The sequence below is a fragment of the Calypte anna genome, chromosome W, assembly GCF_003957555.1.
Source record: "Calypte anna isolate BGI_N300 chromosome W, bCalAnn1_v1.p, whole genome shotgun sequence".
Lineage (NCBI taxonomy): Eukaryota > Metazoa > Chordata > Aves > Apodiformes > Trochilidae > Calypte > Calypte anna.
The window spans coordinates 3,462,518-3,479,333 of record NC_044276.1 but is presented as its reverse complement, the minus strand read 5'-3'; the positions used below and the strand labels follow the sequence as shown (position 1 = coordinate 3,479,333).

Below are 16,816 nucleotides of genomic sequence, written 5' to 3'. Positions count from 1 at the left end.
TGGTCCTGTGTGTTAGGGAGAGTTTTGATTGCCCAGAGCTTAATGATGGTGAGGACTGGTGGAATATTAATGGAAAAGAATCAGAGGGAAAGGCAACAAGGCATATACCATGTTGGGAGTCTAGAGCATCCAACAAGGATGGAGAGGCCAATGAACCATTTGTAGAATAGCTAAGACCTTGTTCTCATGGGAAATTTCACCTTTGCAAATGTCTGCTGGAAATAAAGTACAGCAGAGAGGGAACAGTCCTGGAGGTTCCTGGAGTGGGTGGAACAGATCTTCCTAACATAGCTGCTGAGGGAACCATCTGAAGAATACACCTCATGTGACCTGCTGCTCGTAAACAGAGAAGGACTTGTGGGTGATGTGATGGTTGGAGGCCATCTTGGGTTCAGTTATGATGAAATGATAGAGTTTTCTTTCTGTGGAGATGCAAGGAGGAGGTTCAGCAGAACTGTAACCTTGGAGTTACAGTTACAGTCACGGGGCCTGGATCCAGCATTGGGCCAACCAGTGTGGGAGGGCTGATGTCAGTGAAACTCCCAAAGCCACCAACATAGGCCTTCATTATATAGGCCTGCTTCATTTATGAAGCATGGTAGAGACATATCAGGTTGAACAACCAGAGTAGACCTCCTTTCACTTCTTTCTCCAGTCCTTATCTCTGTTGTTTGAAGGCCCTAGGCCATATGAAGACCCTGATCTGTCTCCTTGCTCTCCAGCAAACCCTTTCAAAATGCTAATGAGGATTTTTTCAGGAGTTTGCAAAGCTGACTTGGTACCCTGCTCCCTGTGGACATGGTTCCTCCATCCAGTCCCTTACAACAAGATCTGCTCTGACGTGCTCCACGGGCTGCAGGTCCACAACTGCTCCGCTGTGGTCCTTCACAGGCTGATTTGCAAGTGCTCCACCATGATCTTTCAGAGACTGCTCCATCGTGCTCCTCCCTGGGTTACAAGGAGACAGCCTGTCATCTCATTGCAGAATGTAGAGGCACTTCTGTTCAGGGCAATTTCTCCCTCTCCTCCCTCACCAACCTTGGTCTCCCTACTCTGGCAGTGCTCTTTCTCCTGATACTGCTATCTCTTCCCCCTCTCCTCTGCCCTCAAGCCTTAAAATGGATTGTTTCCTCTTCTTGAATGTGTTAATTGCAGAGGTGTACCCATTGTCACTGATGGATGATGTCACTGATGGCACTGATGGCCTCAACATTAGCCAGAGGAAGGCCTGGACATTTTGGAGCTGGGAGAGCTTTCAGCAGCTTCTCATAGAAGCCACCCCTGGGGCCCCTGCCCTTCTCCCAAAAACGGCACCACATCAATCCAGAGCGGCTGCTTAGGATAGATGTTAGCACAGGACGTTGCAGAGTTGAGTTAATGGTTGTACTTGATGATCTTAAAGGTCTTTTCTAACCAGAACAAACCTGTGATTGATTCTGTGGTTTGCAAAAGGTAGAAAGAGACTCAAGTAATGAGAAGTGGATGTCATCTCTCTGGACTTCTGCAAGGCCTTTGGCATGGTCCCCCACATTATCCTACTCACCAACTTGGAGAGACAGGGAATTGATGGGTGGACTGTTCAGGGGATAAGAAACTGGCAGGATGGTTGCATCCAGAGGGATGTGGTCAATTGCTTGAAGTCCAGATGCAGACCCTCAGGGGTCCTGTACTCTTTAATATTTTTATCAGCTATATAGACAGCAGGATCGAGTGCACCATCAGCAAGTTTGCAGATGACACCAAGCTGAGTGGTGCTGTTGATAAGCCAGAGGGACAGAATGTCACCCAGAAGGACAAGGGGCAATGGTTTTAAATTAGAGAAGAGCTGATCTAGATTGCATGTTAAAAAAAGAATTCTTTACCATGAGGATAGAGGAAAAATGGAACTGGTTGCCCAGGGAGGCAGCTGAGGCCTCATCCCTGGGGATATTCAAGGTGAGCCTTGATGAGATATGGAGAAGGCTGAGGTACTCAATGACTGTTTTTCCTCAGTCTTTACCAGCAAGGGCTCTGGCCACACCACCATCCAAGTCAGAGAAAACAAAGGCGGGGGCTCAGAGGAGGGCAATCTGCCCACTGTAGCAGAAAAGCAGGTTTGAGACCATCTAAAGATCATGAAATTGCATAAATCCATGGGACCTGACGAGTTCTATCCATGGGTCTTGAGAGATTATCTGGAGGCAGGAGCTGAATACACCATTAGCAAGTTTTCTGATGTTTCTTAACTGCATGGTGCTGCTGAGTCTCTTGAGGAACAAGAGGCCTTGCAGAGGGATCGCAGTGGTTTGGAGCATTGGACATTGACAAATGCGATGAAATTCAGCAAGTAGAAATGACAGATTCTGCACCTGGGATCAAGTAATGCTGGGCATCACTAGAAATTGGGAGAGGAGTGGTTGGAGAGCAACCCTGCAGAAAGGACCTGGAGATGCTGGTCAGCAGAAGGCTCCAGAGGAGCCAGCAGTGTGCCCTGGCGCCAAGAGGGCAAACCACTTCCTGGAGACATCAAATACAGGAAGAGCAGCCAGTCAAGAGAGGTGTGGCCTCACTTTGAGTAGTGCGTGTTCTGGGGCCTACAATTCAAAAAAGGTGTGAAAGTCCCCAAACACTTCTGGAGGAGGGAGGGAAACAAAGCTGGTGAGAGGCTGGAAGGCATGCCCTGTGACGAGCCACTGAGGACTCCGGGTTTGCCTAGTTTGGAGACAAGGAGTCTGAGGGGCAACCTCATGGCACTGTGCCGATTCCTGAAGAGTTGTAGAGAGGAAGGTGCTGAGTTCTTCTTAATGGGACAGATGGGATTTGTTCAAAGCTGCCTCAGGGTAGGTTTAGAGTGGAGGATAGGAAGCATTTCTTTCCTGAGAAGGTGGTCAAACACCGAAACAGGCTTCCTGGAGAAGTGTGTGTGTGTGGTCGATGCCCCAAGCCTGTCAGTGCTTAAGAGGCATTTGGACAATGCTCTTGATGACATGATTTATCTTTTGGTCAGCCCTGAATTAGTCAGGCATTTGAACTAGATGACCACTGAACTAGTCTGGTATGGTCTATATATGCAGCTGTGCAGGGTGGATCTCTGCAGCAGCTGGGCTCAGACAGTCTGCTCAATCTGCTCCTGGATACCAGCCTTGCCAGCTGAAGGCACCTGGACATATGATCCCCTGAGGCCACATCCCCATTCCAGGTGCTGGTGCAGTCCTCCTCAGTCACACACACACCAACACTCGAGTCCAGTCACTGTGGTCTCTCAGTTGCTGACACTAATGGCACAGGGGCTGCCTGACCTCCTGCCCCAGTTGCTGCACTCACACCCCTGTGCTTCACACAGAAAAGAGATTCACTCTCACAGGAATTAGAAATAAAGTTTAATGAGAAGACAGGACAGATGGCACTGTCTTTCCCATCTTTAGGTCTTTCCCTAAACTTCCCACAGTAAGTCTTGTGCAATCCAGAATTCCTCTTCCTTTCCACTCCATAATGTTTCCTACACCCTTAGCCAACCATCCCCTTGGTCAACCAAATGGTGACCCAGAATGCTGCTCTCAGTGATTCATCCTGGTGGGTTTCATACCTGGACAACAGGGGTGATGGCTCTCACAGGACAGCCCTAGAAGGAACTAGGACAAGATGCTAATTTTTTCAGGAGCCTGTAATTTGGGTTCTCACTTGCTGGTGTGCTTCTTATCCCAACACAAGACAACGAGAACATAAGTCTCCTGAGGCAGTCATGTTAGGACATTGCATACATATTCAATGGCGTTATCTAAGAGATGACAGAGCAGATCATTGGAACTGCTGCCCAGAAATGCATACTGAGAGGGGGAAAAGCTGTGTTGTTTAATGGAAAAAGGCTTTCTTTAGGGCCAGGATCACAGTCTTGTTTCTAAGACTGTAGATGAACGGATTTAAGAATGGGTATAGGACAGTGTTCAGCAAGGCTACAATTCTATTGGTGTCCAAGGAACCGCCTTCTGAAGGACACAGAGAACAATGCAACTCCCATATACAATGGCCAAGGTGGTGAGATGGGAAGAACAGGTGGCAAAAGCTTTTTTTCTCCCTGAGTCTGATGGAAGTTGTAGAATACAGGAAATGCTGCACGTGTAAAACGCCAATGTTAAACATAAGGAGCTCAGCACAATAAATGATAAGAAAACCGAGTCTGTTTTCCAAAGCAAGCTGGTGTCAGAGCAGGACAGTTTGAATAAGGGAGAGCTCTCACCAAAAAAATGGTGGATCTTTTTCAAACCACAGAATGTCAACTTGTAAAGGAGGACCAAGCGGTAACTTAAGAGTGTGAAGCCCATGAACCAAGCAGCATCAGCCAGCTGGATGCAGAGCTGAAGCTTCATGATGGCAGCATAATGCAAAGGCTGGCATATGGCAAGATAGTGGTCAAAGGACATGACAACAAGTAGAAGGAACTCTACAGTGCCCAGGGCAAAATCGAAATAGGACTGGGCAAAACAGGTGCTTAGTGAGATTGTTCTCCTACCAGAACCCAGGATCACAAGCAGTTTGATGTTTGTACAAGATGTAAACCAGATTTCCAGAAAGGACAGATTGCCGATGAAAAAGTACATGGGGGTTTGCACGTGGTGATCCATACACACGAGGAGAATGATGGCTGCGTTCCCCAGCACTGTTGTCAGGTACATGAATGGAAGGACCAGAGAGAGAAATAGCTGTAGCCTCTGATCAAGTCCTGAGAAACCCTCTAGGATGAACTCAATAACTGCAGTTTCATTTTCAGATCCCATGCTGGATTTCAGTTCATCCTGTTGAGACAGAAATATAGCAAAAAAACAAGTGTGACAATTCCACTATCTGGAATAAAAGTTCTAACTTTCCTTCTTGCAGTCTTCCTAAGCAGCAGAGTCAGAGTCCTTCAAGCATTTCTCACAGCTTTTTTTCTTTTCTGTTTCATATCACAGCTAGAGTCCTCAGAGTGTTTGTTGTCTTCTTCCTGCCTTTTTCAAACACTCATTAAGAATTTTAAGGATTTTTAAAGGCTGCTAGTTAATTCACCCAGTCTCTGAGAAAATCAAAATTCACTCAGACCTATTCCAAACCTGTGTCACACCTGTGTGCCAAACCCATCTCTTCTGTTGCACATGTACTAAACCATCAAATCCATTCAAATCAAATCTGTATGCTGAAAGCTATTCTTTTTGTTTTCCAGTACTTGCCTTTTTGGACTAGGAATGCCTGGGAAACTGGTGATTTTATAAAAATGGAATATCAAGTGTCTCTTCTGGAAATCCGTGACTTTCTTCCACAACATCTTGCTCTCTGTTTCTTCAGAAAAGGGGAGGACAGGCTGTGATAGGGACTAAGTATGACTTGTCCTTTTCTTCACTCTAAACAGTGACTGGTATTTCGTATGGTTCCACACAGTTTGTCACACAGTCTCATCTGACACCTGTTTGCACTGAGGTGCAGTTGCTTCCAAAGAGCTTTGTTATTACTATCAAATGTCCCAACTGAAATGCTGGAAGAGATTTGTAGCCTTTCTTTTGCGTGCCAGTTATAGGTTGTGAGGATCCAGCCTCTAGATTTTTCTCTTGTCTCCATCGAGAATATAGGGAGCCTTGGGAAAACAAGTTCTCAGTGGTAGCTGCAGTGAAGTAGATGAAGCTCACAGTTCAAGTCTCAAATCTCTGATTTATTAATGACTTATGTTTTTTTAAGACAAATCATGCATCCAACGGAAGGAAGCACCAGAAAAATATATTAAATGAAGACTAACAATTTTCCCTTCATCTTCACATTTGTTTCCAGACAGAAATGATCAGAGCAGATGACTCCAAAACTAGGAGAATTCAAAATGCAAGAGGAGAAGGGGAAGACACAGTGGGTTTGAAACAAAGCTGTGCTGGTGTGCAGCCCAAGCGCTTAAGTCATTAGTCCCCTGGGTGACTCAGAAGCTCTCCCTTCTCATCATCCACATAGGCAAGAGGAGAGACTGGTCAGAGACAGAGGATCAACTTGAAACGAAGTGATGATTTCGGAAATTAAATCACTTCTAATTCAACCACCTCCAAAATAAGCAAAAAGGAATCACCTTCAAAACTAACTGGCATCCTTGGTACCTTACTGTTGAGAAACTGTCTGGAAGAAAACAGATGTGAGAAATCCTGACTATTTAGCTTTAGCTAGAGTAAGCTAAGGGCCTTGAGACTCAGCTGCAAGGTTACTGAAAGATGAGCTATGGGAAAAAGGTAAGGGAGCTGGCAACAGAAAAGAAGAATAACAGGATAATGATGTAGCCAGCAGAAGTTCTGTGAGAACAGGATTTGTGGCCAAGATATAGACACCTGCAAGATATCGTTATATAAACAAGGGCTCTATATAAAGAGAGTGTGAATTGTTAATAAACGACTTCACTTTAACCATATTGGTGTCTACGTGTTGTCCTTAAGCCTCTGCGGATTTTCTACACCTTACCAAGGTTTTTGACAGTGTCCCACAACATCCTCATGAGCAAGCTCAAGAAGTGTGGGATAGAAGAATGGAGAGTGAGATGGATTAAGAACTGGCCACACAATAGAGAACAAAGAGTGGTGATCAATGGTGCAGAGTCCAGCTGGAGACCTGAAACTACTGGGGTCCCCCAGAGGGATCAGTGCTGGGTCCAGTCCTGTTCAACATCTTTATCAATGACCTTGAGGAGGGGACAGAGTGTCTTCTCTGCAAGTTTGCTGATGATACAAAACTGGGAGGACTGGCTGATTCACCTGAAAACTGTGTGACCATTCAGCAAGATTTGGAGAGACTGTAGAGCGAGGCCAGCAGGAATATAATGAGGATCAACAGGAACAAGTGCAGAGTCCTGCACCTGGGAAGTAATAGCAAAATGCACCACTTCAAGTTAGGAGGCGACCTGCTAGAGAGCAGACCCATGGGTCCAAGGACCTTGGAGTCCTGGTGGACAACAAGTACTCCATGGGACAGCAATGTGCCCTGGTGTCCAAGAAGGCCCATGGTATCCTGGGGTGCATTAAGAAGAGTGTGTCCAGCAGATGGAGGGAGGTTCCCCTCCCCCTTTACTCTGCCTAGTGAGAACTCACCTAGAGTATTTGTCATTGCTGGTCTGGCAATGAACCAAATGACAGATATTCTCAATTAATCCCCTTCCCCTCCTTGAGAAAGAAAGGAGAGAGAATAAGGGAGAGAGAGTTATGGGTTGGAAACTAAACTACACAGCTTTCATGAAACAGTAATGATAAAAAGGAAGAATTATTAAACATTTACAGATATAAAGAAAAACAATACCACGGTTCTCCCCCCTGAATCTGTGTGTTCCTGCCTCCAGCTCCCGACCCCTGCTGACTCAGGGAGTCCAGCCTGGACTTTCCCAGGGCTGCCCCGCAGCCTCGGTGGTGATGTGAGAGTTATTGGGGGAGAGGGGGGAGGAACATGGTATCAATTTTCCTGTATATTTGTATATATTTAGTAATTTCTCCTTTTTATCATTACTGTTTCAGTTAAAGCTGTGTAGTTTAGCTTCCAACCCATAAGTCTCTCCCTTATTCTCTCTCCTTTCTTTCTCAGGGAGGGGAGGGGCATTAACAGAGAGTATCTGTCATTTGGTTTAATTGCCAGACCAGTGTTACACCCTGACAAGGATAAAAAAACTTTGTTGATAACTACATTTTCAGTTTTACTTTGAGGAATTATACCACTCCAAGTACCAGCCGAACTCAGGCTGAGTTCAGCGGATTCTGCTCAAAATGGCATTGTGCTTATTATAGTTTTGATTCTATTGCATCATATTATAAATTTTTCTCATATGTTTTGTATTAATCCTCATATATTATTATATATTGGTGAGGACTAAGACAACTACCCCAATTAGGGGAATGAGCGTGCCTCGTATGGAGAGAACTGCTGCTTCTGCCTCTGCTGCCACTGCTTGACCCCCCTCACCCAAGGCCACAACTTGGACACAGCTGGCATGTGGCTGCTACTGCTGCAGACACCACAGCCTCTCCCCCTCAGTCCACACACCTACTAGTGAACTAGGAGAAAAGTAAAACAAAAGAAATCAGATGTTAGCCCTAGTCCTTCAAACTCTGCAAGAGACAACCAGGTGATAGAGGAGAGAGAGGATGTAACCTCTCCTAAGAGACCAGCCAAACCAGTTATCTGAGGAGGACTCAGAATCAGAAGTACATGTTCAATCCTATTCCATGAGGGACTTGTGTATTCTGAGAAAAGACTATTCATCTTGCAGGTGAACCATTTCTTACTTGGTTACTCCGATGCTGGAATGAAGGGACTGCTACCATAACATTAACTCAGAGGGAAGCCAGGAAGTTGGGATCCCTGGCCAAAGATGCAGGTATTGATCGGGCATTTGGGGAAAAGGCTGGAACCACCAGCCGATGGAGATGACTCTTGTCATCTATAAGAGAGAGATAACCCTATAAAGAGGAAATAGACTGCCCACTGGTCAAAGCACCCACATTTGGAAACGATATCAAGTATCTGAAAGAATTGGCAGTACGTGATGTGATCTATACCGATGATGAGACTGTAGATCTTTATCACATGCCATGCCCTAAGCCTATGAGGCAAAGGCTTGTGCATGCTGCGCCATCCCCATTTAACCATACACTATCAGTAATGTTATGGGTTCCTGGAGAAATGGACCCAACTCTGGGTGATGTGATTAAAACAGCACGAGAATATAAAGATGCTGTCATGGCTCCTCATTAGGCCTGGGTCTCAGCTGTAAAGGGAACAGCTGAGAAATTGCACCTACCCCATCACAAAGCCTTGGTGGTGCTGTCGAGAGCCCAGGCCTGGAACTGTCTGGGACCGTGTCACAGAATCATAGAATCATGGAATGGGTTGGGTTGGAAGGGTAAAAGATCATCTTGTTCAAAACCCCTGCATGCATGGGTAGGGACACCTCCCACCCAACTGAAGCCAACCCTGTCCCTGTCCCCATGGAACTCCCTTCTTAATCCCATCCACAGCATCAGCCTCATTCAGCAGTCGTGTCTCTTGGAGCTTCTTGAGGATGAGCTTCTCGTGCTCCTCCTGCTACATAATCCTAAAGATCATTCCCATGACCCTCCAGATCATTCTGAATCACAGAATATCTCAGGCTGGAAGAGACCCCTGAGCATCTCCTTGTCTGAGTGCCCTGCTAAAGGCAGGATGAACCAGATGAGGTTACTCAAGGGCTTCCCCAGCGTGGCTTCATCCACAAAGGGAGTGAAAGTGTCTTTTGTCCCACCCCCCAGGGAGATTATAAAGAAAGGCAACAGTGATGGCACAAGTTCTTGACACTGAGGCACCATCACTGCTTGCCAGGAGGACTTTGAATCCCTGATGCCCTTGTCTGTGGGGGTGAGCAGAGGCAGAAGTGGGGGTGCTCTCTGTACCAAGACAGCTCTGCATCTCCCAAGAAGAGTGCTCATTCTCACCAGTGTGGTTTCTGTCTTACTCCTCACCAATATATGAGAAAAATTAACAACACCCACCAGAAGATTCAGAAATGAAATTCTATTGCTTTTTAAATCTGGTGGAGTAAGCTTGATATAAGATGGAGTGCTGGATACTGCAGGAGACTCAGCCTGGAATGAAACAGAGTGCTATCATTTCCCAAATTAAAACTGAAAGTGTAATTACCAACTAAATTCTTTATCTCTGTATGAAACACCACTGTACCGTGTACCACACTGTATATCAGTATTGAAAACCATAACACAACTACTGTTCTTAAGCAGTTCTCACCAAGAATGATCCACAAAGCAACACTAATCCTGCTGAAAATATCAAGGACCTAGATGAGGGGATAGAGTGCACCCTTAGAAAATCTGCAGGTGACACTAAGCTGGGTGGACGTGTTAATCTGTCTGAGGGTAGGGAGGCTCTGCAGAGGGATCTGGACAGGCTTGATGGATGGGCCAAGGTCAAGTGCATGATTTTCACTAAGGCTAAATGTCGAGTCTTGCACTTGGGCCACACCAACCCCCAGGAGCACTACAGGCTTGGGGAGGAGAGGCTGGAGAGCTGCCCAGCAGAGAGGGACCTGAGGGTGCTGATTGACAGCTGGCGGAACATGAGCCAGCAGTGTGCCCAGGTGGCCATGAAGGCCACCACCATCCTGGCCTGATTCAGGAAGAGTGTGACCAGCAGAGCCAGGTAGGTGATCTTACCTCACTGCTCTCTATAACTACTACAAAGGAGGTAGTAACAAGAAGATGTTGGCCTCTTCTCTCTTCTGACTGGTGATAGGACAAGAGGAAATGGGTTAAAGCTCCACCAGAGGAGGTTCAGTTTTGATTAAAGGAAAAACATCTTCACAGAAAGAGTGGTGGAGCATTGAACCAGGCTGCCCAGGGAGGTGGTGGGAGCACCATCCCTGGAGCTATTGAAAAAAAACAGATAGCTGAAGAGCTACAGTAGGTGGTTTAATGGTTAGGGGTGTTAGGGTGGACAGATGGACTCGATGATATTATATCCAACCTCAATGGTTCTATGATTCCGTACTTCTAGGGATGGAGTTCTCTATTATTTCATCATTACTGTGCCCAAAATGGCCTTCAGCCATCACATCAATTACAAGACCTTCTGTGTCTCCAAACAGGAGGCTCATTGCGGTGTCTTCTCTGGTTGGTTGCCTCACCAGCTGTGTCAGGAAGGTCTCTTCCACACACTCCAGGAACCTCCAGGACTGTTCCCTCTCTGTCCCACTTCCTGGTGGGATAGCTAGACCTTTTATTGACCTCAACTGTATACTTTTTGCATTTGGATTCACTGGCCCCCACCTCCCCCTTTCCCCTCTTCACTTGCAGAGCCCCTGGGCAAATCCAGCGTGGCAGGGCCAGGGCTGGTGGGAGGCACGGAGGGCATGGCTGGCACCTGTGAGCCAGTGGGAGTGGGTGTCCCTCCTTTTTGTGTTGAGTTTTCTTCCAAACCGAGGACATTCTATCAGTGCTGGGTGATGACAAGAATGACCATTCCCTTTCTTAGGAGGAAATGCAAACTGCAGCCTGCAGGGCGTTATTGATGGCAGTGCAGAAAGCAGCTGCCGATGGAAAGAGAGGCTGCTGCGGGTTTTGGAAAGGGACACTTGTCATGCATTGCTCCATTTGCCCCTAAGGGAAGGTGTCCTGCAGGCAGGGCAAGAACGGCCTCTCTGCCGGTGCCCCCATCCCCTCATTGTGTGACAGGACAATCGCTGCCAGTGCTCGGGGCTCCCCGCAGAGACCCCGATGATGCTGGTGCCATGTGGGGTGGGGGGGTGAGTGGGTGGGGATGAAGTGGCAGCATGGGGACAGGAGTGAGCTGAACGAGCAGCAGCTGCTGGATGAAGGGGAGAAGAGGTGGCACTGAAAAGGGGGTGGTGACAAGTTGGTGGAGGCAAATGATCTAAGACCCTTCCCAGGGAGCCAATGAGCGCAATGTTGTTCTTTGAGAGGTGAGGAGCAATTTTTTTTCATGGAGTGTTGGACTTCAAAGGATTTTCCTCACTATCCATGTCTCTTGCGGAGACATTCTGCACAAATACCAGTTGCAAATGCATTTCTAAACTGAAAATCAGTAAAAAAGAACTTTTCAGTAATTTCTGTTAGATGCTCTTTTTAATCTTTTTTGACACTGGAACCTCTCCATTGAGCTGTGCAGGTCCTGAACACTAAAAAAACCACAGGGTGACACATGGCTGGTCCGTATTGTAATGCGCCCTATGGTCACAGTGGGACTGAGTCCATGATCCTCAGGTACTGACAGGAGACTGAAAAAACCCACCCAAATTCTGTTGAAGAATATATTTGCCCCATTGGATCCCATTATTGGCAAAGCCTCCACAGAAACTTGTTAAAGAAGGTCACTGGAGGCCATGATTGTGTAAAGGTGGCTCTGAAGCAACAGATATTTATTTATTATTGTGTATATGTATTTATGTATTTATTTTATGGATCGGTAAGGCCACACCCTGAACCTCAAGATATAGGAAGGCAGAGCCCTCCTTCACTTTTGGGTCAGGACTTTTCCTAGGGGAAGTGGGGTGTGAAGATGAGCAATAAAAACTGTAGGAAAAATGCACATCACCTCCTGGATACCCCAAGAAGCAGACCAGAGCAAACCAAGTGCAGAGGCTCAACATAAACTTCTGCCTGGTGGTGGTGATACAGTGACCATTTCTAAAGTCACCTTTCCAGACACAGGCTGTCCAGACAAAGGCCATTCCCATTCCTCTCCAATTGTCCCCTTCTCCTACTCTTTGTTCATTCAGATGCCTCTCCCCTGGGTGATGCTTTGAGCAGCAGGTTGTTCAAAGCTCGCCTGTCTTTCAGCAGCCTGATTGTCTCTTTAGCTACCTCTGTCATGATGATCACATCTCTCTTTTCCCATCTGTCTCTCTAAACCATTTCTCCTCAGATTCTTCTTCACTTTCTCCGTTTGACTTTTCTTGGCTTGCACAAAGGAAAACTCCTGCTGTGCCCATGTGCAGTCAGTTCTCTAAGGAGAGCAGGTGGGAGGTGGTGCAGTGGAGCTGTAACCTCCAGCTGCAGAGAGGAGAAGTCTGATGCAAGGACCAGGGATGGAAGTCCTAGGTGGGACATGAAAGCAATTGGGGTTGGGAGGGTGAGAAGTAAAGTTGCTCACAGTGTCAGACCACAGGGATCTTCTATCACCTCTTCTCTAAAATGAATATCATAAGACGATCTGTTAAAATATATTTAAAAAAAAAAACAAAAACCAAAATCCCCAAAAGTACCACAAACAGTTTTCATTAATCACAGTATGAAATGTTCCTCCTTAACTATAGTGGGAAAACCTCTCCAATTAGATGTACAAGTCTAGAAGATGTGAAGAATATCCCATGGAGAGCCATGGCCCTTTAGTGCTCTCTGTATTTCAATGAGCCCCAGGGTGTGTTTGGTGCTGAGTCCATGATCCTCAGGTGCTGAGAGATGAATGTACAAACTGCTCCAGAAGTCAGAATGGAACCTGAAAGTACCTTGAAGCATTGATTGGCCCCACTGAGGGTCATTGCTACCAGAGCTTCCCCATGGCCTTGTTAGAGCAGATCACAAGAGGCCATGATTGCTGGGAGGCAAAGATTCTGCAAAGGTGGCTCTGAAGCCAAGGATTTTTCATTATTTATTTATTAATGAATCAGTGAGGCCAAACTCTGAACTCCAGTCAATGGGAAGGCATAAACCATTCCTCACTTGTCATTCAGGAGTCTTCCTGGGGACAGTGGAGTATGAAAATAAGTAATAAAAAGATTTCTGACACATCTTGACTTCCCCAAGAAGGGACAGAAAGTCCAGAGCCTCAGGACAAAATTACTCCTGGTTGACCATGGTGGTTGAGGCAGCTGCCATGTCTGAGGTGACAAAGCCCTTTAAGGCTTGCAGAGCCCTTGGCCACCTCTCCTGCAGGCTGCCCTACACTGTCCATGCCTGCAGCTCTTTCTTAAAACTGCTTTAAAAAGGCTTTAAACTGAAGGACAAGGAGGGAGGAACCCAAGCTGGCAATGATCACACCACCATCAAAACTACAACTGATCTGGGATTAAGCCAGGCGTGCTGACCCCAGGAGTACAGCCTGGACCTTCCCAGGGCTTCCCTGAAGCCTTGGTTTTGACTTGAGAGATATTGGGGGTTAGGGGGGATGAATATGGAATCGTTTTTCTATGTATGTGTATATATATAGGTTTTTTTCCTTTTTATCATTACTGTTTCATGAAAGCTGTGTAGTTTAGTTTCCAACCCATAAGTCTCTCTCCCTTATTCTCTCTCCTTTCTTTATCTGGGAGGGGAAGGGGATAAATATCGATCATCTGTCTAACTAAATGATTTAAAAGATGTAAATGATCTAAATATAGATCATCTGCCAGTTTAATTGCCAGGCCAGTGTGACATATATTGGCACCCAACGTGGGGCTTAACCTAATTAGCTCAAGCCCAGTTGGTATTTCAACTAATTTATGTGAATAGTTTGAATTTTGACTCCAGAGGGTGGATACCCAGATGGCTCCGCTGACTGGGAATCAAACTGTTTTCTTTGGAAATTTCACGGGGTTGGAAAATAAACCAATCATGCTGTACTTTTGGTATTCAGGATATGTGATCTGTGGCATTTTATCACAGATCAGTGTTGCTCCATGGTTCATTCTTGATAAGAGCTGCTTACAAACAGTAGTTGTGATATGGTCTTCAACAGTGTGATACATGGTACAGTGTTTTTTCACACACCTGGGGAATACAGATAGGGTACACATTTCATACACATAGGAAATATCCCTATAAAGTGGAAATAGACTGCCCACAGGTCAAAGCACTCACACTTGGAAAAGCTATCAGGTATCTGGAAGAATTGGCTGTACGAGATGTGATCTATACTGATGATGAGACTGTAGATCTTTATCACATGCCATGCCCTAAGCCTATGAGGCAAAGGCTTGTGCATGCTGCACCATCCCCATTTAACTATACACTATCAGTAATGTTATGGATTCCTGGAGAAATGGAACCAACTGTGGGTGATGTGATTAAAACAGCATGAGAATACGAAGATGCAGCCATGGCTCCTCATCGGGGCTGGGTCACAGCTGGAAAGGGAACGGCTGAGAAATTGCACCTACCGCATCACAAAGCCCTGGTGGTGCTGTCGAGAGCCCAGGCCTGGAACTGTCTGGGACCATGTCACAGAGTAATAGAACCACGGAATGGGTTGGGTTGGAAGGGTAAAAGATCATCTTGTTCAAAACCCCTGCATGCATGGGTAGGGACACCTCCCACCCAACTGAAGCCATCCCTGTCCCTGTCCCCATGGAACTCACTTCTAAATCCCATCCACAGCATCAGCCTCAGTCAGAGCTGGTGGACAGACAGATGAGTATCAGCCAGCTGTGTGCCCTGGTGTTTAAAAGGCTGCCAACATCCTGGCTTGTATCAGGAATAGCATGGCCAGCAGGAGTAGGGAAGCGATCATTCCCATAGGTAAAGACAGGAAACAATGTTGGCAGAAGTGCTGGACACTGAGGCACTGTCACATCCTTCCAGGAGGACTTTGGATCACTGATGGCACTGTGACCCTCATCATCTTGTGAACTTCCCACCCACCACATCACCCACCACTTCAATCCAGACCTCACCAGTCTGGCTATAACAGGACAATGGTAGAGCATGTCAAAGGGCTTGCTAAAGGCCAGGTGCACCCCATGCCTTTCTTTCCCCTGCCCACTCTACTTCAGCAATCCCCTCTTTGTCCTTCACCTGCCTGGAGCAGGATGGACCCCATCACTGTCCCAGGGACTGAGGTCATAGAATCATAGAATAATAGAATGTTAGGGGTCGGAAGGGACCTCTAGAGATCATCCAGTCCAACCCCTCTGCCAAGGCATGATCACCCAGGGCAGACCACAGAGGAACACATCCAGGTTTGTGTTGAAAGTCTCCAAAAAAGGAGACTGCACAGCCTCTCTGGGCAGCCTGTTCCAGTGTTCCCACAGCCTCACAGTCAAGAAGTTTCTCCTCATGTTGAGGTGGAACTTCCTATGTTCTGGCATAAACCCATTGTTCATCTGAAAAGAGATTGGCCCCTTTCATTTTGAAACCCACCCCTCAGGTACATATAAACACTCATAAAATATCCTCAGTCTTCTTTTCTCATGGCTAAGCGGACCAAATTCTCTCACTCTTTATTCATAGGAGAAATGGTCAAGATCCTTAATGATCTCCTATCACTCCCTTAGACTCTCTCCAGTAGATCCCTGTCCCAGTAGAACTGGGGAGCCCAAAATAGCATCCAGTATTCCATGTGTGGTCTCACCAGGGCCGAGTATAGCAGTAGGAAAACCAACCGAGATCTTCTAGATCAGTTTTGCTGATGCACTCCAGTACACTATTGGCCCTCTAGACTACCCATTTGGTCATCCTTTGCAGAAGGATATCAGGTTAGTCAAGCAAGATTTCTGTTTAGTAAATAAATGTTGGCTGCTCCTGAGAACGTTCTTTGTGTTTTCACATTATGTGTACTGAATATTCTCCTTTCCTACACATTACTGAGAGCTACATCTACCAATGCAGAGATGTGGAATCCACTCAGTTTCAACAGAAGCTTTCTCCTTCCCCTCTTTCATCCTCCTTTGGATGAAAGTGTCCCGCAGGCAGGGCAAGAACGACCTCTCTGCCGGTGCCCCCATCCCCTCATTGTGTGACAGGACAATCGCTGCCATCGCTTGGGGCTCCCCGCAGAGACCCCAATGATGCTGGTGCAGATGCTTGGTAACCAGGGTATGAGATCTGTGTTTTTTTATCTGGGATTAGTGTTGCTCTGTGGTTCATTCTTGGTAAGAGATGCTTATGAACCATAGTTGTGATATGGTCTTCAACAGTGTGGTACATGGTATAGGGTTTTTCATACACCTAGATGTCTTTTCATACACCTAAATGTCTTTCTATCACACCACTCCCTGCATAGTATACAGTATTTTGCAGTGCAGCTTTGAGCATCTTTTAAACTCTTCTCTTAAACAATAGATCAAATTATAATCAATGTGCCCATCAAAGTAGGTTGTTTTTTTTAAAATATCTGGAGTTTGCATAAAAGCAGAGTAGTGACACTACCTAACTGAAGTTAATTTTTTTTTTATATGTAAATGTCTTAATCTTTTTATATGGCTTAACACATTAAAAAGGTTCTACTTCACGGATAGATAAAATCTGTCAAAGAAAAGAAAATATCACTAGCTTTCATGAGTAGCAGGTAACCCTCAAGTTATTACCTACCAAGATTAAGGCCTGGACATTTGATGCCCAGAACAATGTAAAAATATTTCCCACTTCTG

General features: G+C 46.1%; 1 protein-coding gene across 1 annotated transcript; it reads right to left on the bottom strand.

Moving 5' to 3' along the window:
* Window positions 1-3,831: 3,831 nt before the first annotated feature.
* LOC115600054 (olfactory receptor 6F1-like) lies at window positions 3,832-4,754 on the bottom strand. Its single transcript, XM_030468286.1, is given in 2 exon segments — window positions 3,832-3,977; window positions 3,980-4,754. Coding segments are annotated over 2 exon segments (921 nt in total).
* Window positions 4,755-16,816: the final 12,062 nt, after the last annotated feature.